The sequence below is a fragment of the Mesoplodon densirostris genome, chromosome 10, assembly GCF_025265405.1.
Source record: "Mesoplodon densirostris isolate mMesDen1 chromosome 10, mMesDen1 primary haplotype, whole genome shotgun sequence".
Taxonomy (NCBI): domain Eukaryota; kingdom Metazoa; phylum Chordata; class Mammalia; order Artiodactyla; family Ziphiidae; genus Mesoplodon; species Mesoplodon densirostris.
This window is the reverse complement of record NC_082670.1, coordinates 74,242,825-74,267,324: the sequence shown is the minus strand read 5'-3', so window position 1 is coordinate 74,267,324 and position 24,500 is coordinate 74,242,825. Positions and strand designations below refer to the sequence as shown.

At 45.2% G+C, this 24,500-nt stretch overlaps 1 protein-coding gene across 5 annotated transcripts in view; it reads left to right on the top strand.

Moving 5' to 3' along the window:
- RFT1 (RFT1 homolog) overlaps nucleotides 1-24,500 on the top strand; it is a 39,114-nt gene that overhangs the window by 7,901 nt on the left and 6,713 nt on the right. For all 5 annotated transcript variants that reach the window (XM_060110562.1, XM_060110561.1, XM_060110564.1 and 2 more), the window contains 6 exons: nucleotides 3,428-3,565; nucleotides 10,937-11,015; nucleotides 15,404-15,454; nucleotides 16,172-16,302; nucleotides 17,428-17,572; nucleotides 23,645-23,750. In XM_060110562.1, the coding sequence (XP_059966545.1) occupies nucleotides 3,428-3,565; nucleotides 10,937-11,015; nucleotides 15,404-15,454; nucleotides 16,172-16,302; nucleotides 17,428-17,572; nucleotides 23,645-23,750 (650 nt within the window). The remainder of the gene's footprint in view (nucleotides 1-3,427; nucleotides 3,566-10,936; nucleotides 11,016-15,403; nucleotides 15,455-16,171; nucleotides 16,303-17,427; nucleotides 17,573-23,644; nucleotides 23,751-24,500) is intronic.

The window sequence follows — 24,500 nt, the reverse complement described above, 5'->3', positions numbered from 1 at the left end:
GGGACCTGGTGAGAGCCACATCCAGCCTTGTTGTCAGACATAAAAACTCCTTTAGACATTCTGTGGGCAAGCCCAGCCCATATCAAACTGACCTTTGATTGTCTGACAATCCTATGGAGGAGAGAGAAAGCAGCAAGGGGGTGGGGTGGGAATCAAATTGCATGTGTGTTATTTTCCCTGGATTTCAATCAGTTGTTTTCAGAATAGCAGGAAACTCTGCCAAGCCTGTTTTAAACTTAGATTGAAATCTCTCATAATTCAGAGGGTGTGAATCTAGTCATAGGAGGTACGTTTTCAGTTTTAGCAATTTTGGCTTCAATTCCATCTCATTTTCTAGTTCTAGTTCATATTTCTAGTTCTATTAAAAATGTAACTATAGTACTAATGCTAATTAAAAAAATGAAAAAGATCAAACAGTTATCAGACCATCTCATAGTACAAACTACTTTGTAATTTTTCTTAATGTATTGGAAGACAAGTTAAAATTCTTAGTAATGATTTATGTGAAAATGTTTCCCATGTCCTAGGCAAAAAGTAAAAATATTTCTGTGAAACATAGAAGAGCTAGATTTAAAATTATAGATTAAGAATGAGGGGCTTCCCTGGTGGCGCAGTGGTTGAGAGTCCGCCTGCTGATGCAGGGGACACAGGTTCGTGCCTTGGTCCGGGAAGATCCCACATGCCGTGGAGCGGCTGAGCCTGTGAGCCATGGCCGCTGAGCCTGCGCGTCCGGAGCCTGTGCTCCACAATGGGAGAGGCCACAACAGTGAGAGGCCAGTGTACCGCAAAAAAAAAAAAAAAAAAAAAAGAATGAGAATTGCTTCCTAAAAGTAGCTTGCTACAATTACATATTTTAGAGAAGTTATCTCTGATTCTTTTTGCCATGTTTTATTAGATCTACAACTACAGTACTCAACATTCGTCACTGTTTGTGATGGACTCTCCCTAATAGGATAGGAGGGCAGTAGAGATGCCCAGTTATTGGTTGACTCTTCTTGGGAAAGTTACTTGCATTATGACTTTCTCATTGTCGTAGTTCCCACCCGGGATACGTCATAGATCGTAGGTCAGCTAGGCCAATTCTGAGTTTATTGACATCCTCATCATAAGATTTCTGAGAGCACTTCTCTGGTATATTCTCTGTCAGTCTCTGGGGGAGAGGTCTAAGAGCCAACAGCACCTCACATCAGCAGGCGAGCCCCACCTATGGTGCTGGGATTCTCCCTTCTCCAACCTGCCTCCAGGTTCCTCCTTGAACTGGCCCCTCTCCCCATGGCATCATAGCTCAAATAAAAGGGTCACTGTAGAATATATAAAGAGATCTTACAACTCAACAACAAAAAGACAAACCATCCCAAAAGTGGGTCAAGGACTTGAATAGACATTTTTCCAAAGAAGATACACAAATAAATAGCCAATAAACACATGAAAAGGTGCTCAACATCATCAGTTATTAGGCAAATGTAAATCAAAACCGCAATGAGATACCACTTTACAGCAGTTAGGATGGCAATTATCAAAAAGATAGAAAATAACAAACATTGGTGAAGATATGGAGAAATTGGAACACTCATACATTGCTGGTGGGAATGTAATATGGTGTAGCTGCTGTGGAAAACAATTTGGCAGTTCCTCAAAAAGTTAAATGTAGAAGTGCCATGTGATCCAGCAATTCCACTCCTAGGTATATACCCAAAAGAACTGAAGATGGGTGTTCAAACAAAATTTTGTACACGGATGTTCATAGTAATACTATTCACAATAGCCAAAAGGTGGAAACAGCCCAAATGTTCATCAGTTGATGAATGGATAAACAAAATGTGGTATATCTATACAATAGAATATTATTCAGCATAAAAATGAAATACTGATAACGTGCTACAACATGGATGAACCTTGAAAACATGATACTAAGTGAAAGAAACCAGACACAAAAGGCCACCTATTATATGTTTCCATTAATGTGTAATGTCCAGAATAGGCGAGTCTGTAGAGACAGAAAGCAGATTAGTGGTTGCCAGGGGCTTGGGGAATGGAGAGTGACTGCTTAATGGGTCCAGAATTTCCTTTTGGAGTAATGAAAAATGTTCTGGAATTAGATAATGGTGGTTATTGTACAACATTGTGAATGTACTAAAAGCCACTGCCATTATATGCTTTAAAATGGTTAAAATGGTCAATTTATGTGAATATTTCCTCAATTAGAAAAAGGGGAAGGGATCATGTAGTTAGGATACTCTGTAAAGAGGTTGTTGCTCTTCCCCAGGCTCTGGTCAGCAGGAAGATGGAGAGAGGCAAGGAAGGGGGCTAGAAAAGGGTGCTTGTTACAGAGGATGTTGGCCTCAGGTGGTGTGGCTCCCCACGCTGCTGCTTGTGTCTTAAAGGGTTTGAGGCATGAAAGAAGGAGAGTGGATGGCGAGTCTGTCCTCAGGCATGGATGGGCGTGGAGAGCAGAGGAGCCTACACCCGCTAAACCCAGACTCCTCTTAGTGCGTTTCCTAAAGGAGCAGGCTTGGTGTTTCCAGATTGAAAGTGGGGCCTGGAGGTCCCAGTACTTCTTAAGCTAGTGTGCACTGTTCTCAGGGGCAGAGGGGATAAGGGAGCTTATGAAAAGGGGCTCTTTCGTTTTTTTTTTTTTCCCTGCGATGCCACGCAGCTTGTGGTATCTTATTGTAGTTCCCTGACCAGGGGTCGAGCCTGGGTGCCCAGCGTTGGAAGTGCAGAGTCCTGACCACTGGACTGCTAGGGAATTCCTGAAAAGGGTCTCTGGATACTCCTCCCCAACCTGCAGACAAAACCCCAGGCTGCTGCTCATGGCCAGAAGACATCTTTTTGTCCTAGATGGGAAGAGGAAGGGGTGGAGCCTCTTAGCACCCTGACCCTCCCCATCCTGTAGTAGCTCTTGCCCTACCCATGCACTAGGCAGAAAGGAGAGCCAGCAGCTCAATCTGCTTTTTAATCATAGTGTCACAGGTTTCTGGGGTTCGTGGAGAATCCCCAGCCCTAGATGATGGACAAGTCCCTGGATACTAGCACAGCTGGGACACACGGATTCTCAAGGTGTACTGTCTAGTTGGGAGAGCCATCCCTTTGTCCAAATACAAATCTTCGGAGAACGTATCTGACATTGCTGTGGTGGTTGTCCTAGTGGATGTCTGTCACGGAACTTATGTTCTGCCTGCCTGGAAGAACTACTGTTCTCCCAGTCAGGTGAAGTGTGTGACACTTTCCGTAGAGATGCTGCAGTGGAGCTGGGTCATACTCAGTAGTGCTGTTTTCCAGAGGGTGAGACATTGCTCCATAGAAAGTACAGTTAATTAAAACAGTTCTATTTCTTGACTGGCCTTTGAGGTCGAATCTATAGGTGTATCTTAATTATGCTTACATTAAAACAGTGTAATTTAAACCCATTATTTTCTTTTTTCAGCTTTTCTATACTGCAGTTCTGGTGCTCTGCTATGTTATTTATTTCACAAAGTTACTGGCCTCCCCAGAATCAGCCAAGCAACAAGTTCTTCCTGTCTCCAGAATGACAGATCTGTTACCCAATATTACGAGAAATAGAGTAAGTAATGTATTTTGTCTGTTATCATTTTAATCACAGATGCTAGTTACCTTTGAGGGAAAGAAATGACAACTTTATCGCTTATTGTTATAATAATAGAGATAATTTGATAACTCATGTCTATGGAGTGCTTGTTATGTGCTCAGCCAGGGTTTCTAAATATTGTCACTATTGACAGTTTGGGCCAGATAATTTTTGTTGTGGGAGCTGTCCTTTGCACTGTAGGATGTTTAGCAGCGTTCTTGATCTTTACCCACTAGATACCAGGAGGTACCACCCCCAAGTTGTAACAACCAAAAATATCTTCAGACACTGTGGAGTGTCCCCCAGGGGACAGAATTGCCCCCAGTTGAAAATCACTCTGCCAGCCCCTGTGCTGGATGATTTACATACCTTATTTAATGCTTATAACAACTCTTTGGGGATGACATTATTATTTCTATTTTAGCGTTGAGGAACTGAGGCTTAGCAACTAAATTACCTGCCCAGGGTGAGGGTCAGAGTGAGGACAGGAGCTGGAGTGGCGTGAATCCCAGCAGAGCACAGGGCTCTCACCACTGTGCTCACTCTCTCTGTTCTGCTGCGTCTCTTGGTTTTTCCCAGGACTGACCTCCAGCACAGTTAGTCTAGATGGTGCTGACAAAGCAGGGAGGGCCCCTGCAGAGTTCCTTTGCCTAGTGTCAGGCTGCTCTCTCAGGTGATCCCCTTCCCCACGTAGATCACTGAGGATTCCAGAGTCTGATGTGTGAGAGCAAGGCATAATCTCTTTCTACTCAACCCTTCAACTTTCAGTCCATTTGACTTTTATCTCCTGACTCTCGTGGGGTCAGTGCTAGTGTCTCTAGCCCAGGAGCCGTGCATGTGATGTCTTACCACATCGCCTCTGCACAGATGCTCTGTGACCTGCTCCATCTCGGCTGATGCGCTTTCCCTTTTTCTCATACTTACTTGCTTGCTGGATGTGGTACACTTAGTTGAGGTAAGGCTTCAGCTGGACTTCTCCTTATAGCTCTTTTGTGATTACTTGAAAATGTAATAAAGTATTTGGGACTTAAGTCTCAGAACTTAAGGAATCTTGTTACGCAACTTTTCAAGAAAAACGAGAAATTATGTCACAAAGCCAGATATGTTCTTTTTTTTTTTTTTTGCGGTACACGGGCCTCTCACTGTTGTGGCCTCTCCCCGTTGCGGAGCACAGGCTCCGGACGCGCAGGCCCAGGGGCCATGGCTCACGGGCCCAGCCGCTCCGCGGCATGTGGGATCCTCCCGGACCGGGGCACGAACCCGTGTCCCCTGCATCGGCAGGCGGACTCTCAACCACTGCGCCACCAGGGAAGCCCCAGATATGTTCTTATTTGTTATATGAGAGTTCTCCATTCTGATCAACTAGATCTTACCTTTAACCTAAATCAACATGACAGTTTTTGGATACCATGGTGCCTTATCTGCAGGCTTAACAGATCAGGACTCCAGATCACTTCTCTTGCCTGGAGCTTCTGCTCCCTGCCCACAGAGTGGGTCTGAGAGTGCAGAAAAGTCCCCCTCCCTGAGCGCTCCCCAGGGCCCACCTGTACCAAGCCTGGCCAGCTTTTCATACTGGACCAGCGCCTGCTCCCAGCAGTATTTTGGAAAGGAGCGTTTTTACTGTTAATACAGGCAAAGAGAGAGAGGGTAAGGAAAAGAGTCCGACAAGTGTGTACTTAACCCTGTGACGGGCTCAGAACTCCAACCTTCAGTTTCCTTGAACTCCAACCTTCAGTTTCCTTATCTGTCAAATGGGCATAATAAGAATACCTCCCTCCTAAGGTGGTTGTGAGAACCAGATGACATGGGGCATATAAGGTGCTTAACACTGTGGCCTGGCATGAGAGCACATCCATAAGTGACAGCCCACACCATCACCAGCATCCCACTGCTGCTCTGAGAGCAGGAGTAGCTCCACTCAAACATCCTAGCCAGGCAGACACTGATGACATTGCTGAGAGCTCAGCGGTTTCACCTGGCAATCTGTCCCGAAAGTACCCATGCTCATGTTGTCAGGACAGAAGCCTTGACCTTAAGAAGGTTGGGTGTACCTGTCACACATGATGGTGGCAGTGTTCCTGCTGACAGAACACAGCCCCTGCTGGGTGTTCTCTGGGACACAGACACGTAGGAAGGTGACTGCTTAGCCTCAGGGAGCTTCCTGTGCATTTGGGAGGCAGTAGATACAGATCTGAAGCCTTCAGGACTCTCTCCAGACCTCAGGGTCCTCACTTTTAAGGTGAGATTGTTGGTCTACACAACCTCTGAGGCCCCTCTTAAAGACTTAACAGAATTCTGTGAAAGTATTTGAACTTTGACAAAGAGCCGTTTATAATAACTGCCATTGACTGCACACTTACTCTGCGCCCGGCCTTAGACTAAGTACTGTACTTGGACTTCTGTCCTTAATCCTCTTAGTAACCCTATGAGGTAAATACTATTGTCTCCCATTTTACAGGTGAGAAAAGTGAGGTTCAGAGACATTAAGTGACGAACCCCAAATCACACAGCTGGCTTTGGACCCACTTCTCTCTAACTTCTGTCTGTGGAAAAACCTTAGTTTGTGTGTTTAAACCTCTATGCTATGAAGTCTTCCAGAAGAAATTGTCTTATTGCCCAAAGTAATTATTTATTTACTTAAAGATTAGGAGATTCCAGGTAGAACAATTCATTATTCAAGTTTACTTTTTTAAAGAGAAAAGAAACAAGACAAATCTGAATGCAGTGGATGACTACACCAGCAACATGCCTAACTCAACTCTCCAGAGCAGCTTTCTGCCCTAGGGGCTCCCTTCTACGAAACTGGTCAAAAAATTGCATTCACAATCAACTTGACCAAATTGGGAGATTTCTTGCCTCCTCTTATAGAATTCCATCTTCTTTTTTTAAATTACTTACTTAATTAATTAATTTTTGGCTGCATTGGGTCTTCCTTGTTCTGTGTGGGCTTTCTCTAGTTGCGGTGAGCGGGGACTACTCTTCGTTGTGGTGTGTGGGCTTCTCATTGCGGTGGCTTTTCTCTTTGCGGAGCGTGGACTCTAGGCACGCTTGCTTCAGTAGTTGTGGCTCACAGGCTCTAGAGCACAGGCTCAGTAGTTGTGGCACGTGGGCTTAGTTGCTCTGCGACATGTGGGATCTTCCTGGACAAGGACTCGAACCCGTGTCCCCTGCATTGGCAGGCAGATTCTTAACCACTGCGCCACCAGGGAAGTCCAGAATTCTGTCTTCTTTAATGTTACTTATTTAGCCTTAAAGTACTGACATCTCAAATAAAGCCTGCCTTTTACATCTTTTCTATTCTTTGACACTCCTGAGGGATTTAATATGAGAGATCAGCTAGTATTTAAGTAAAGTTGAGGAATTTAACACAGCAAGCATGTACTAAGCAGTATCCTGTCTTAAGCACTGTACCAGGTGCCCTGAGTGAGGTCCCTGTGCTCAGAACTTGCACTGTGGTGGGGAGATAACATGTGTACTCTGCTAACTACACTGTGTGTCTAGTGTTAACAAGATAGAAGCACAGAGAAAGAACTGATGAACTCCATCTGCAAGCGTCAAGGAAGGCTTCATGGAGGAAGCTGCTTTTGAGCTGGGCCTTGACACCTGCGTGGGCAGAGGCGAATGTGAAAGTGTGGTAGAAATGAGCATTCGTGGCTGTAGGAAGGAAGAACATTTGCTCAGGGCCTGTTATGTGCCCATCACCATGTTGGAATTGGGATTGCAGAGATGACTGGGTCCTTAGGTTGGTTGGACAGCTGGGGAGGGGAGAGGTGAGGAAGCAAAAGGGGGAAGGAGGTGACGGTGTGCTGGTCTAGAGCCGGGTAGTAATGGCCTCAGTGCTGCCAAGTGCAGTTCAAGGGCAGTGGAGCCTAATGAAAGGTTTTTGAACAGTACCATGGTCTAATTGCTTGTGCTGAGAAACTTGCCATCTGTTACAAATTTATCATGTCTAGTTTTCTCTCATTCATTGCTCATACCAGCTCCAGGAAATAGGACTTCTTATCCCACTTTGTAGGTGAGAAAACTGAGGTTTAACAAAGTTAAGTGTTTTGCCCATGGTCTTTGTAGTCTGTAAGTCAGGAGCTGTAGGGAATTCCCTGAGGTCCAGTGGTTAGGACTCTGCGCTTCCACTGCAGGGGGCATGGGTTTGATCCCTGGTTGGGGAACTAAGATCCCACATGCCGCCGTGGCCCAGCCAAAAAAAAAAAAAAGAAAAAAAAGGGTAAGGAATGGGACTTCCCCAGTCTCACCCCTGGGTCCAGTGGGTGAGACTTCATGCTCCCAATGCAGGGGACCTGGGTTCAATCCCTGGTTGGGGAACTAGATCTCGCATGCATGCCGCAACTCAGAAGAAGCTGTCATGCCACAACGAAGATCCCTTGCGCTACAACTAAGACCCAGAGCAGCCAAAATAAACAACAACAACAAAAAGTCAGGAGCTGTAGTTTGAGCCCCAGTCCCTGAGCTTGAATCCAAAGCCTGAACCCTACCATGAGGAGAGAAAAGGTTGGAAGAAGACCAGGAGGAGGCAGTAGCAATTATCTATCACTTATCAAGTGATGAGGACAGTGGAGGGTGGGTGGAAGCGGGAGCATGGACGAAGCCAGGGCAGTCGATAGCCCTGGAGCGAGAGGGAGAGGAAAGAGTGCTGTGCGGGGTGTGGAGGTGATGGAGGGCAGGGGACAGGACCGTGGCCCTGGTGACTCTTGTCAGTGTGGTAAAGATGCAGCTGGTTGGACCATTCTGAGTCAGAAGAGTTTGGGAAGTGGAAGAGTGACTCAGGTTAAAGCACAATGAGCCCCTGAGTTCTGATTCCAGACCTTCTCCGGAGGTACTTCCCATCACCTTTCCCCACCTGTACCTCAATTTCTCCATCAGTACCGGGAGGCAGTGGAATGGCTTGTTAGTCACGGGATTCTGGAGAAATTCACAGCCTGTAGACCAGCTCAGCAATACCAACCTAGCTCTTGGGGAAGAGGCCTCTTTTTTTTTTTTTGCGGTACGCAGGCCTCTCACTGTTGTGGCCTCTCCCGTTGCGGAGCACAGGCTCCGGACGCGCAGGCCCAGCAGCCACGGCCCACGGCCCACGGCCCACGGCCCACGGGCCCAGCCGCTCCGCGGCATGTGGGATCTTCCCGGACCGGGGCACGAACCTGCGTCCCCTGCATCGGCAGGCGGACTCTCAACCACTGCACCACCAGGGAAGCCCCAAGAGGCCTCTTTTGACCTTCCCAAGTGACAAATCCATTCAGAACAGAATGGTAAAAGCCCGGAGAGTGCTTCTTTTTCTACCACTTAGCAGGTGCCTCTGAGAAGAAACCCAATCTCTGATCAGACTTCCTGCCTCTGTGTCTTTAATGAGCATTTTGGAGTTAGTAAGCAGTGTGGCCATTCCTTCCAAACCATGGGTCCATTTAAATTGAAGGCATTAGGAGAAAGGAATGCTCAAATATAAGCTTGAAGATCAGATGCACTGTCATGATTTCACTGTCCTAAAGAACTTTTAATTTATTTTTTTTAAAGAGCTCAGCCACCTTCCCAAATCAATTCACAGCCTAACAGCAAGTAGGCTTCACAAAAGCCTTGTGGGTCCGCTGTAACTGTTCATTTCCTTTGAAAAGAGCACAGTTACTGCTTTGCAGATCACACCCCTCGCCCCCTCCAGAGGACAACCTGGCATGGAGGGGGCAGAGAGAGAGAGAAGGTGCTGTACCCAGGCTCCCCTGAAGCCAACTATGGGCGGGATCAGTGTACCAGGATGACATGGTCCACAGTGCCCTCTAGTGGTATAGGGAGGTCTGGCGCTCTTTGTTCTGGGGCAAGGAAATGCCCAATTTCCTTCTCACTGAGGAAAATTTCCTCCTGGACTAGAGCTACCCCTGGCATTCGGCTCCAGGTCCAATGATGCACTGATGTCAGTGTGGTTTGGCAGGATTCAGAACTGTCCTCCAAATCTGAAAGAAAGGTTCTGAAACCAAAGGGTGAGGAGATTTGAGGACTGGAAATGACCCTTGCTTTCAAAGGGTACTCTAGACTTGCCCTGTCCTAAATGGTAATGTGGACGGGGCAATGTGGCTACAGAGCATTTGGAATTGAGATGAGCTGTAAGTGCACTCAATACACACTGGATTTCAAAGAATTAATATAAAAAATATGAAATGCTTCTAGTATTTCTTTTCATGTTGCAATGATAATATTTGGGGTCAAATCAAATATATTAAAATGAATTTTACCTGTTTCTTTTTACTATTCACTGTAGGCTGCTAGAAAATTTAAAATCATATATATGGCATGCATTATATTTCTACACAGATGGGCTTTGGGCCAAGAGCAGGGGCCCATGTGACTGGGACAGGTTCTACGCCTGCCTTTGGGCCAGCTTCCATAGCTAAAATCGACCTTTTAGAGAGGTGGGTTGGGCTTGGCCTTGTGATTCACCCCTTTCCTCCTAAATAGCCCCCTGAAATCCCACCTTTGAAAAGTCTGAGTTAATAAGAACTTTCCAAAATGCAGGTACCCTGAGAATAAGAACCTAACACCTAAACTGAATATTCTGGATGCCTTCATGTTTGAGGAGGGGCCCCTAGAAGGAACTGGGAGGAAGTAGGAAAAAAGAAGTCATGTCCAGCTAGCTTGCCCCTCTCCTGCATTTTGTGGTCGGCTCTCTGGCTTTGGGGCTACCTGTCTCTTACAGGTTGACCTCTGCCCTTCCTAAGCATTTGCTTCCTTCTTACCCTCCTTGTCCCTAGAAAATGGGCAGTTTGGTGCTCCCCCTGAGAGTTTGAGAAGAGCCATATCAGAAGTTTGTTTTTTGTTTTCCTTTTCTCCGTCGTTCCAATTCTATGTGGTTTAACTGACCTGGAAGGCCTTACTTTCTTTTGAAATATACAAGCCAAGCTCATATGCTTTCTGTAAAGGGAACCTGGCTGGCTAAATAAAGCACTAAGATGTACATTGAGCAGAACTTGTCCTGCAGCTTGGCATGCTTCAGACGTCTTTTAAGGGAAGAACTGACTGTGAGCTGTGTGTGTTCCATGTGGTCAGCTTACTCTCTGGGCAGCAGCAAGGGGACAGCACAATTCTTTAGGGGTCTCAGTGAATGAATCTTGGGCAGGCCCCACAGGGAGGCTCTTCCACCCAGAGACTTTGTCTTCACATTTAGGAATGTAAGTTCTTTGCCAGTATTCGTTAGATGTTTTCTGTGTGCTTAGCAGTAAACGAAAAATTAGTGGGGACTATCCAAATTGGGATTTAGAGACCAAGCTGAGTTTGCCTCTCATGTAGTATTATTGTATTCTTAGACTTGGAATACCTGGAGTTTTTGCTTTGTTTTGTTTTTTCTTCTAGGCTTTTGTAAATTGGGAAGAGGCTAAATTGACTTGGAGTTTCTTCAAACAGTCTTTCTTGAAACAGATTTTGACAGAAGGTAAGTAAAAAGTCTCTCTAAGCAGCCAGGAAACCGAAGTATCAGCCAGGGGATTCCATAGAACTGCTGATTGCCTAGATGCAGACCACCTGCTGCCTAGAGCCCCCAGGGCAGAGGACCCTCAGAAATGAGAGTTTTTTAAACAAGGAGAGGGAAACTAACATTTATTTAATTAGATACTTCAGTTGTCTAATTTAAATCTCCCCACAGCCTTGTAAGAAAGATATTGTCCCCATTTATTATGGATGAGGAAACTGAGGGTCAGTGAGGTTACATAACTTCTGCAGAAATGAGGAGCAATTTAATTTGAATCCAAGTCTAACTCCTGAACCCATGTTAACAGCATTTAAACAAATGTATTATAAAAATATATCAATTACAGAAAGTTTGGAAAATACAGAAAACGATCTGTAATCTCATTTTCCTAACTTTTTATACACTTGTTTTTCTGCACTTTTTAAGAACCAGGTTTTTCTCATTTTATTTTCTTTAACAATAAAATTCACCTGTGGGATAGTTTGGTCAGCCTTCCAACTTCTCGGGACTTTCAGATTTAACAGTGACAGAGCTCTGAAGCAGAGGGCAAACCAGGAGCTGAAAGTATATGTAACTTTTCTATATATATGTATTGGTTTATTTATACCCAGCTTTAGTTCAAAGAATGAGATTGGAGGTGGCTATAAGCTGCTGAAAGTAGTAGTTTCTCTCTATAAATTTCATGTGTCTGTACATCTATATATCTATTACTGAACATGTTTCTAAATCTTTTCAAAAATTCTTTTAATTATGAAAATAATATAACCCCATTACAAGAATTTTGGAAAATAGAAAAGTTTCCTATAATTCTAGCATTGTAATACAAACATCATTATTATTATCTTGTTGTTTTTCCTTTTCCACCTTCTTTATTTTATTCATTATGCTTCCAAAGGGAAGTAACTCTCCCTAAGCCTCACTTTCCACATCTGTGAGTTAAAGGATAGAACCAGGAGGCGCCTTAGGGCTCCCTGAACTTTGCGAATGGGTGTTTCTAGCCTGAGCCCATAATGCTGCCATTACAGAAGTGAAACTGTTCATAGGGCTTCTGGAGGAAGTAAAGCTCAGAAGCCTTCAGAGAGCTGACTGGAGGTGCCTTAATGCTAAGTTTCATGAGAACACCGAGTGTGCTGTTCACCACTGTCTCTGTGGCACCCTGCCGGGCCTGGCACATGATAGGTATTCAGCAAGTATTTTTTGATAAAGAAAGGTACTGTAGTGAAATTGTATATTGTGATAGTTCCCATTATTGTTAGAACAGGCAAAACAATGGAGGGAGTTTTGGGAAGGGGTGTTACTTAAATGCACTTTTTTTTCCTCCTGAAGTTTAAAGGACAGTTTGAATGAGTTGAGGAATGGTCCTGAGTTGGTTGCAAGCAGTGGCCCTAAGTTGGTTGTCTGGACTGCAGTGGCTAGATGTGTTTGCAGTGGCAGGTGTCAGCTACACACTCAAGCCTCCCAAGCTGGCCCTGCTCCATGGTTGGGCCGTCCTGACCTGGCTGGCAGAGGGCCCTTAGGGACATTCCAGGGCCTCCCTCTCTGTGGCTGTGAAGTAAGGAAGGGGCTTGACAAGGACACCCAGATTCTTCTTCTCTAAAAACTACAGCTCTAAAAAATTTGAAATCATTTATTGTTATAGCAAAAATGTGTGTGTGTGTGTGTGAGTGTATATAGTATATGTGTATGTATGTGTGTGTTATATGTGAGTGTATATAGCACATGTGTATGTGTGTGTGTGAGTGTATACAGTATATATGTATGTGTGTGTATGAGTGTATACAGTATATGTGTATGTGTGTGTATGTGTGAGTGTATATAGTACGTGTGTGTGTGTATGTGTGGATGTATATAGTGTATGTGTGTGTGAGTGTATATAGTGTATGTGTGAGTGTATATAGTATATGTGAGTGTGTGTGTGAGTGTATATAGTATATGTGTATGTGTGTGTATGTGTGTGTATACAGTATATGTGTGTGTGGGGGGGTGTATATAGTGTATGTGTGTGTGAGTATATAGTATGTGTGTGTATGTGTGAGTGTATATAGTATATGTGAGTGTATGTGTGTGTGAGTGTATATAGTATATGTGTATGTGTGTGTATGTGTGTGTATACAGTATGTGTGTGTATACAGTATATGTATGTGTGTATGTGAGTGTATATAGTATATGTGTATGTGTGTGTATGTGTGAGTGTATATAGTATATGTGTATGTGTGTATGTGAGTGTATATAGTATATGTGTATGTGTGTGTATGTGTGAGTGTATATATATATGTGTATGTGTGTGTATGTGTGAGTGTATATAGTATATGTGTATGTGAGTGTATATAGTATATGTGTATGTGTGTATGTATGTGTGAGTGTATATAGTATATGTGTGTATGTGTGAGTGTATACAGTATGTGTGTGTGTATATAGTATGTGTGTGTGTATGTGTGAATGTATATAGTATATGTGTATGTGTGTGTGTGTATGTGTGTGTATATAAATGCTGTTACTTTCTGCCCCCACATTTCCTAAACACTGTGTGTCAGGTGCTGAGAATACACAGATGAATGAGGAACAGGCCGTGGCCTCAAGGAGCTCATTCTCTCCCCAGAGACGCAGGCATTTGTGTGGTTAACTCTGATACAGGGCTGTGAGGGGCTGTACTTGGAAATGCCAGCTCATTCGCCAGACATCTCTTGAGTGCTGTTTCATTTCCTGGAGCTCTGCTAGGCAGCCAGGGGCACGGAGATGAGTGAGACATGGTTCCTGCCCTCAGGGAGCTCACAGAACGTGGGAGGGAGAGGCCTTTTGTGCCAGAACCCAGGGAAGCCCCTGAAGAAAAGCCATTGCAGGTGGTGAGAATACCAACAGCTGAGTCTGGGAACACCGGCCCAGCCTGACTCAGAGCAGCTGGAGGGGCTAAATCCTCCATGTAGGGTGTAGCAGAGGATGACATTGTGATGGTGGGAGGTGGGGGTGAGGTTGGTGAAGGGAGCCCAAAAAGATAGCTCGGGGTAAGTTTATAAAAGGCCTCAAGGGCTTCCCTGGTGGCGCAGTGGTTAAGAATCCCAATGCAGGGGACACGGGTTCGAGCCCTCGTCCAGGAAGATCCCACATACCACGGAGCAACTAAGCCCGTGCACCACATCTACCGAGCCTGCACTCTAGAACCCACGAGCCACAACTGAGCCTGTGAGCCACAACTACTGAAGCCCACACGCCTAGAGCGCATGCTCCGCAATAAGAGAAGCCATTGCGATGAGAAGCCCACGCCCTGCAACAGAGTAGCCTCCGCTCGCCACAACTAGAGAAAGCCCACGCGCAGAAACGAAGACCGAACGCAGCCAAAAATAAATAAATAAATAAAATAAATTTATAAAAGATGATAATAATTAAATAATAAAAGACCTCAAATGCAGAATCAAGGCGCTTGGACTTTTTGCAAATACTCCAGAGCCATTTAAAATTGTGAAAGCAGGGATTGACTTAATACCTGTATTTGCAAAAGCTGGAACTGTTAGTTGTGAGGATGGATCAGAGCAGAGCAGAGATACAGATGGGAACTAGTGCAGTGCCTGAGGACCCGTGCCTGGGAAGACTTGCAGAGGTCCCTGCCACAAATGCAGTGGCTGGGAGATTGTAGGCAGGGAAGGGCTGAAGAGGGACTTAAGATCACATTGCTTCTCATCTCTTAATATTGCTTTCCTCTTTGAGCAAGTTGCTAGGAGGTGAGAGTGGGCCCTTCAGAGCTATGGACACTCTTCAGTGCTCCACCTCCGTAGTGGTCCGTGCTTTCCACTCACAGATAATAAGAACATTCATGGAAGTTGGGGGTGGGGAATAGGGCTCTGGGCTGGTGTCTTCACCTTGAAAGCATTAGACTGTCTTGAATTGTGAACTTGGGCTCCAGGGAGCTGCCAGCCTCCAAGGAGCTTTATCCACCCAGAGAGGAAACTTTTGATGAGTCTGTGCACTTAATCATGGACCTTTCATTTCATAGAATTTACACTCAGATTATCTGACCTCCCTGAAAACTTGAGATAATCATTTTCATCATTAACATTTTAGTAACTCCTCATACTTTTTTAAAAACTTAGACTGGTTTTATTGATTTTTGTTTTGTTTTTAATTCAACTGGTTTGGAAATTTGTTGTCAGTAAAGCCCTCTGCACTTTCCAAATTGTTATTATTTTGAGATTATTTGAAATCAACATTAGGACAAGGAACATGTCTTTAACTGATTACTTAATTTTTCTCCTTTGAGAGTATTTACCAACTGGAAGAGATGATAGACGATAAAAGAAAAGGAAACAAGAAAATACTGTACATTTGAAATGCTAATTATTTTGCTTTTCCATTTACAGGCGAGCGATATGTGATGACATTTTTGAACGTGTTAAATTTTGGGGATCAGGGTAAGATGAAATTCTGTATTGTTTTAATTAAAGATGAACTATTAGTAGACACTTTCTCATATTTTTCTCTGCAGTTTGAAACATTTAATGAAAAAATGAACCTGAAGATGATTTTTTAAAAAAAGATTATAAGAAATGAATCCTGAAGATTAAAAAGTGTAGGTCTTTATAAATATATATTTGACTATCCCCTCTCATTGACGTGGGTGGCACGTTCTCTTTTGAGGTTCTCTGCCCTTACCCTGCTTTCTGCAGAGCTCTGGTGCTCATTTTGGGGGCCAAGGTGTGCTAAGGGAAAAGGGAGCTCATTGCAGCCACAAAGATTTGCTCCATGTTTGTGTGGCTAGATAGGTCTTAATATTTTTTTCACATTTATTTTTGAATATAATCCCAAAGTAGTGTAAATAAAAATAGAAAAAAAATCAACTTGGCATTAATGACTTTTATAAAAAGATGCTGGTGATGGAAATGTTCTGAATCTTGACTGTATCCATGTCAGTTGTGATATTGTGCTATAGTTTTGCAAGAATTTACTGTTTGGGGAACCGGGTAAAGGGTACGTGGATCTCTCTTTTATTTCTTACAACTCCATGTGAATCTATAATTATCTCAAAAAGTTTAATTTAAAAAATTAAATTAGAAAAAAGTTTAATGGTGCTATAAAAATTCAAATAGAAAAACCAATACGATTGTTATTTCTTCCTTTTTGTTTTGTAGGCGTGTATGATATAGTGAATAATCTTGGCTCCCTTGTGGCCAGATTAATTTTCCAGCCAATAGAAGAGAGTTTTTATATATTCTTTGCTAAGGTGCTGGAGAGAGAAAAGGATGCCACACTTCAGAAGCAGGTAGTCTTGGTTCTCATGTCACCATCTCCCAAGTGAATTCTCTGTCTATGTGCAGGATAAACAGACAGAAACGTGGAGCTATCTGTTCCCCTCTGTTAGATCTGAAATTTTCTTCTAGTTTTCATTCTTCTATCACATTCTGAAGGATGGCAGGACCCTGAGCTCACTTCTTCTTTCACAGCTTCTCCTTTTTGCCCTGACCAGCCCTTCTTTTTCACCCTTTGTCCTTCTTTGTGACCTTATTCTTGTCCCAGCCCTCTCAGAACTCTCTGCAGCTGTCCCCAGTGCAGCGCAGACCTCCTTCCATGGTCTAGTCTTACGTGTAAGAATGAGGTTGCTTCCCCCATCCTCAGATTCTCAAGAACAACAGATGAGCTGAAGGATGCAGAGACCAGGTCAAGGCCAACTGAGGGTGCGGGGAGGAAAGCATGCGGACATTTGGTCTCGCTCACCACACCAGTTATTTAGCTTCTTAAGGACTTGTGACATGCCCAGAGCTCCATTCTGACTCTGAGAATTGATATACTCTGGCCAGTAAAAACAGAAGAGATTTTAATCCAGAAGTATTTGGTTGTAGAAACTTCCCTTTTCCTAGAACCATTGAAAATGTCTGTCTTAGAATTAGAAGCAAGCTAAGTTGGCCTCTTACATCTCTTAGAAGACATTTTGCAAAATACAGTTTATGCACAGTATTTCAAAATGAGCTAATCTGGTTCTCAGACTGATTTAGGAATGTTTTCCTAAGTGTAGATCCCAGGAACATCGGGGTTTGGAGTTGTTTGTCAGGAGAAGCACGGTGACAAAGCTAGCTAGCAATGTAAAAACTCGTCCATTTAAGAATAAATGTCAGAGGGGGAAGTGAGTGTTTCCTAGGCAACATTTGAGATAGTTTATCCTAAATGAGTTAAAAACTAACCCTCCCTTGCACTGCCTAAGGAGGTACACTTTGTCTTTTTCCCTCCATTTGCTAATTGACATAGAAACAAACCCAGGCTACAGAAAAGCAGTGATGGCCCTCAGCAGTTGAAAGAGTGATCTGTAAAACAGCAAAGGGAGAAAGTCAGACATGAAGTTTTTCTTTAGTTCATGATTCATCCCACTTCCTTCCCTCTCCCCTGGCCCAAGGAGGATGTTGCTGTGGCCGCCGCGGTTTTGGAGTCCCTGCTAAAGCTGGCCCTGCTCACCGGCCTGACCATCTCTGTTTTCGGCTTTGCCTATTCTCACCTGGCTTTGGACATCTATGGAGGGGCCATGCTTAGCTCAGGATCAGGTATGCACAAGAGGTTTTTCCAGATCTGTTCTAATTTCCAAACCGAAATATTTAGAAGAACCTTACAAAATTCAAACAAACGACTGACATGTGTGTCAGTGTAGGGAAAATTGCCGGTAGCTGGGGCACCTGAGGTCAAACCAGCCCAGGGTGCAATTGGAGCTTTGGCACCAGGTCGATCAGTCCCGCAACCTCACTTGGAGCAGTTGTTATGAATCCTTGGCTTTCCTCTCAGCCCTAAAATGTGTTTTGCCGATTGCTTCCCTGTGCTCCCTCTGGGGTAAGCGAGGAAGGCAGAGAGCAGGCTCTGATGAGTCTCCACTTGGTACTAAACACATCTGCAGATAGTAAATGCCACATAAATCTCACGGCCTGATGCATAAAAGCCTCCGAAGGATAACCCAGAGCCATTCGCAGAGAATGAAATTGATCTCGGCAAATAAAGTGGTATATTTAATCCAGTGACTCTTGGGTTTTGAAGGAGAAAAGTATTGAATGTGTCTAACTTTGAAACACTTGGTGCCCAGGCCACTGGCCGTCTCACAGCATCGCTGGGCCCTGGGAACTTCACCAATTTCAAAATGTGCTGGGTCGTGGGGTGGCAATCCATTTGGAGTGTTTCGTCTTGGGTTTAGCAAAGATGTTTTTAATTCCTCAGGTCACTAGACAAGAACCCTGAAGACTTCTTTCTGCTGCCCTATCTCAAATGTAAAGGGCCTTCTCCAGTGCCATTTTACAACGTCACTGGCATGTTTTAGTCTCCACTATAATAGGCCCAAACTTTTAGTATTAGGGGAAGAAGGGCCGAGTTTCTGCTTGACAGCAAAGGTTGTTAAGTTTGGAGAAACACCTGCCATGAAACCAATGACGTGGTTTGTGGCTCCCTGGGTCAGGCAACTGCAGGGAGGCCGCATTCGGAAGCCATTAGCAAGTCAGTGTGCAGAGACGGGCTATTTCACAGCAGCTCTGCCCCTTTGGAAAGGTAATCACCAAGGAGCAGCCTTTGTAATGCAACAACAGGACAATGCCACGAGGAAAGGGCTGTCCCATCCATGCAATGTTCACTTGCTGGATTCGTTAATCATAGAAGATATATCAACAAACCATTGTCATTGTGTGGTCCTTTTACTCAAGTGAGATGCTGGTACCAGTCTTGAGAATTTAAAAGGGTCAGTGTTAGTTGATTTCTAAGGTAATAAATTCTATCTCTGATGGTTTATGTCAGAGTCATTAATAATTCTATTTATTTATTTATTTATTTATTTATTTTTTGTGGTACGCGGGCCTCTCACTGTTGTGGCCTCTCCCATTGCGGAGCACAGGCTCCGGATGCGCAGGCTCAGCGGCCATGGCTCACGGGCCCAGCCGCTCCGCGGCATGTGGGATCCTCCCAGACCGGGGCACGAACCCATGTCCCCTGCATCGGCAGGCGGACTCTCAACCACTGCGCCACCAGGGAAGCCCTCTATTTATTTTTTATTTTTTATTTATTATTGTTTTTTATTTTTGGCTGCGTTGGGTCTTCGTTGCTGCACGCAGGTTTTCTCTAGTTGCGGCAAGTGGGGGCTACTCTTCATTGCAGTGCACGGGCTTCTCATTGCAGTGGCTTCTCTTGTTGCAGAGCATGGGCTCTAGGCACGTGGGCTTCAGTAGTTGTGGCTTGAGGGCTCAGTAGTTGTGGCTCACGGTCTCTGGAGCGCAGGCTCAATAGTTGTGGCACATGGACTTAGTTGCTCTGCGGCACATGGGATCTTCCCGGACCAGGGCTCGAACCCGCGTCCCCTGCATTGGCAGGCGGATTCTCAACCACTGCGCCACCAGGGAAGCCCCAGAGTCGTTAATAATTTGAGACTCAAAAAGATATCCCCTCTGTCTCATCTTCAGAGAGAGAAGAGTCTTGAGAGTGGTCTGGTTTCTCAGTCTCTGAAAAGGATGTGTGGTTTGGTGTAGCCTCTGCAGGATCTTTAGGGCCCTTGTCGTCTCTTGCCTGGCCCAGGCCTCCATCAGCATCCCTGTCCTGGCAAGGTCTTCCAGCATTTGTCTCCTCATTGCAACTGCTTCTCATTTTGACCAAACTTCCAGTTCTCTGTGCCTTCTGGGAGGGTCATTTTGTCTCCCCAGGGTGCCTGTCGGCTTTCCTTCCCTCGTCTGCACTCCACCCATCTTCTCCTTGCCCTACTCCTGACTCTTTGGACTAGTGCTGCGTATCCGAATGCCTTTCCTGTGCCAGAAAACATTAACACTGCTGCTCTCTGCCCCCCTCCGCCCCCCACCATAGTCTTTTTTGTTCCCTTAAAACTACCTCGCAGGGCTTCCCTGGTGGCGCAGTGGTTGGGAGTCCGCCTGCCGATGCGGGGGACGCGGGTTCGTGCCCCGATCCCGGAGGGTCCCACGTGCCGCGGAGCGGCTGGGCCCGCGAGCCATGGCCGCGGAGCCTGTGTGTCCGGAGCCTGTGCTCCGCAACGGGAGAGGCCACAGCGGTGAGAGGCCCACGTACAGCAAAAAAAAAAAAAAAAAAAAAAAAAAAAAAAAAAAACTACCTCGCAAAACTTGACTTTCTCCAGAAAGTCTTACTGAATCAGAAAAGAATGGGAACTTTCCATGGCTCAGCCCAACACTTAGTTTTGAAAGTGGACCTTGCAATGCTGCTGTCCTCCGTTGCCCCAGCTGCGTGTTGCTCTTTGTCCTCACCTGTGAAGTGGACTCACCTATGACCTGAAGTGGCCTCTCAGAGGCCTCTGTGCTGTTGTCTCCAAATGTAGGACTTGGACGCACCACAGGCAGGCTTTCGTGGGGCACTGTGGTTTTGCTTTGCATTACTTGGCTTAGCCCTGTATATAATTAGGAGCTTTGGAAGTGCTCTGAGACTTTTCTCAGAAGTCTTTCTCATACCTAGCTTTTCCATCCTAAAGAAAAATACATTCAGTGAACTCCCCTGAGATTTCTCACATTTATCTCTTAGGTGCTTCTCTCTTGCCCTTTCTTTTACTTTTTTTTTTTGTCTGGAGAAGGAAGGATTTATTATTTGCAGCAAGTAAGGAGAACACTTGCTTTCCCAAAGCAGTGTCTTCTCTTTTATTTTTTAAAATCTTTTTTCCTTCTCAATCCCCTAATATTAGTTTCCTAGGGCTGCGATAACAATGTATCCCGAACTGGGTGGCTTAATTTCAACAGAAGTTGACTGTCTCGCAGTTCTGGAGGGCAGAAGTCTGAAATCCAGGTGTTAGCAGGGCCGTGCTCTCTCTGACATCTCCAGAGTAGGTATCCTTCCTTGCCTCTTCTAGCTAATGGTGTAGGCCGGCAGTCCTTGACTTGGAAGTGCATTAACTCCTCCTGTCACGTGGCTGTCTTCTCCCTGTGTGTCTTCACATTGTCTTCCCTCTGTGAGTGTCTGTCTCTGCGTCCAAATTTCCCTTTTTCATAAGGACACCAGTCATAATGGATTAGCGCCCACCCTAATGACCTCATTTTAACTTGGTTATCTTTATAAGACCCTATTTCCAAATAGATCATACTCTAATAGGTCCAGATAGATCTATTAGACTTCAAATTACTTCAGATTACTTTTGAAGGGGATATATAATTCAAGCCATACTACCACTCACTTTAATCCATAGTTTAAGGTTCCATCCACAAATTCCCCAATTCCAACCTCTTTCCCCAAAATTGAATCACTGTTTCATGCAGGAGTTTTGCGTCCTCCACATTGCAAAGCAGCTCACTATCCACCTTCAGATAGATTCACACATGCCTTCAGCTTTCAGTTATCAAGTGAGAGGTGCAGGTTATGAGAGGAGCCCCACTCCTCTCTGCCAGAGAGAGGAGGATGGAGAGAAGCAGGAAGCACAATGAGCATAGCCTCGAGCCACCGCAGGCCTGAACCTGGTCCCTGCCTCCTTTGCTGGAGTCATCCCACAGCTGGGGTGGGGGCCAGGCTACTTTCTGCAGTGACTTGGGGAATGAAATGCAACAGGATACGGTACAATGTGAACACAAGAGAGGGCCATCAGGGCTGCCCTGTTAGTAGTCCTTTTGTCCTTTTTGATGGCCGTAAAACTATTTAGGGTCCCCATGACGCAGGGATGTTTCATATTAAGCAGCTTTCATAAACCATGAATAAGTTTAAGATTCTGAGACTCGGGAACTCCCCCCCGCCTTTCCCTTTTCTTTTAGCAGTTAAGTTTTTTTCTTTATTGAGGGCTAATTTACATAAATTAAAATGCTGTCCTCCTAAGAGCACAGTTTGGGGCTTCCCTGGTGGCGCAGTGGTTAAGAATCCGCCTGCCAATGCAGGGGACATAGGTTCCAGCCCTGGTCCGGGAAGATCCCACATGCCGTGGAGCAACTAAGCCCATGTGCCACAACTACTGAGCCTGCGTGCCACAACTACTCAGCCCACGTGCCACAACTACTGAAACCCGCATGCCTAGAGCCCATGCTCTTTAACAAGAGAAGCCACCGCAATGAGAAGCACGTGCACTGCAATGAAAAGTAGCCCCCGCTCGCCGCAACTAGAGAAAGCCTGAGTGCAGCAACGAAGACCCAATGCAGGCAAAAATAAATAAATAAATATTTTTAAAATGCTTTAAAGAAAAAAAAGAGCACAGTTTGATGAGTTTTGACAAATATCTACACCCATGTAACCAACATCCAGATTAAGATACAGAACATTTCTATTACCCCAGAAAGTTCTCTTAGGACCCTTTCCAGTCAACTGCCCCCCTCCAACTCAGAGACAAGCACTGCTCTGATTTCTGTTACCATAGATTAGTATTGCTTTTAAAAAGAATTTCATATAGGGCTTCCCTGGTGGCACAGTGGTTGGGAGTCTGCCTGCCAATGCAGGGGACACGGGTTCGTGCCCCGGTCGGGGAAGATCCCACGTGCCGCGGAGCGGCTGGGCCCGTGAGACATGGCCGCTGAGCCTGCGCGTCCGGAGCCTGTGCTCCGCAGTGGGAGAGGCCACAGCAGTGAGAGGCCCGCATACCGTAAAAAAAAAAAAAAAAAAGAATTTCATATAAATGAAATCATATAGCATGGGCACTTTCGTGTTCGGCTTCTTTCCCTCAATATAATGTTTTTGAGATTTATCTATGTTTTTACATGCATCAGTAGTTTTTTTTCTCCTTGATTGCTGAGAAGTATTTCTTTGTGCGGACGGCCCATAGTTTGTTTATCCCTTCTCCTGTCAATGGTCACTTTGGGCTGTTAGGAATAAAACTGCTATGGATGTTTTTGTGCACATGTTTTTGTGAACACATGCATTTGTTTCTGTTGGTTGTACACCTAGGAGTAGAATTGCTGGATCATAGGTTAAGTACATGTTTATTTTATTAGAAACTGCTTGGCTGCCTCTCAGTAATGGCCCTCTTAAAGGAGGGGATCAGGGGATTCCCTCGTGGTCCAGTGGTTAGGACTTGGCACTTTCACTGCTGAGGGCCCAGGTTCAATCCCTGGTTGGGAACAAATGTCCTGCAAGCTGCGCAGCTTGGCCAGGGGAAAAAAAAAAAAAAGAGGGGATCAATTTCGTTTTAAGGCTCCCAATTTTTTGTTAGCAGATTTTCCCAAAGCTTGTTAGTTAGCTATAGAACCACAGCACTTTGTTTTAGGAGAAAATAAACTTGCAGGCTCTGATTCTCCCTGAAGAGTTATGGGTGTTCTATCTCTGTAGTTTCCTGCTGCTCCTGAACCCTGGGCTTCTTCAGGGCCTCCTCAACTGAGCTTCTCTTAGCATGCAGGGCCACTAGTGTCCCCAAGTGCTCAAACCAGCAGGCTTCTTCATGCTGATTTAAAAAGTGAGATTTGCTTGCTGGCCAGATAAGCTTTTAGTTGTTAGGCAAGAGATCTGTACATTTATTCCTAATTGTCCTTTTGTTTTTAGCTGTTTATTTTAGTCAGTACTGTAGAATGCTGGGAGTCCTTCCAGATAGGCTCAAGCATGCGTCTGCCCACTGATGACATCAGCAGGGCTCATGACCCAGCTCTGGTGTTCTCTGACCAACCTGCCGAAGTGAGGGTGCACGTGGGCCTCCCGTTTGGGCTCTGGAGTCTCAGTGGGTTATTTCCTTACAGGTCCTGTCCTGCTGCGTGCCTATTGTCTTTACGTCCTCCTGCTTGCCATCAATGGAGTGACCGAATGTTTCACATTTGCTGCCATGAGCAAAGAGGAGGTCGACAGGTAGGTAACCTTAAAGATACACCTCTAATTATGGCCTTCAGCCAAAATGAAGTAACTTTTTTCTTTTCATTCTGAACATGCATTTACAGAAGGCTCTTCTAGAACCAGGAGTGTGGTGCCTTCCTCAGGCACCATTCAGTAAGTCCTCCCCACAGTAGGGCTGGGGGCAGACACTGCTCCTTGCCTCCCTTTGTGAAGGGAGAAGTCAGGGCTCTGAAGGGTTGTGTTAGTCCAGGCTGGCAGAGGCAGGCACCAGACAAGATCACTCCTTTACCCACCTCCTTGCCCAGTGCTCCGATGGGTTACCAAGGAGCTTCTTCAAGATGCAGATCTATAGAATCTGATTTGTAGGTCTTGCAGAATCTCGGGGATCTGTGACACCTCTCCTCAGAGAAAGGCCCAAGTGCACATACAAGTTTTGCCACATTTTTTCCCATCCATTGACCCCCAGGTCAGGACCTCTGCCCTGGAATTTCAAGCAGTAGTTTTTAACACTGGTTTTGAGTCACAGTGCCCCATGGAGCTTGTTAGAAATGCAGATTCCTGTCCACCCTACTCCCACCACTCTCTCTCCTACCACGCCTACAGAATCAGCAGGCCCTGAGCATGTGAATGTTTTAAAACTCCTCAGTGCTTCTGACGTGAACTCCTGGTAAGAGCCTCTGACCCACACCTAGGATAACTGATCTCTTGTGTTCCAGATGCCAAAATTAGCAAGGTGGTATCTGAAGACATCACTGCAGAATGCAG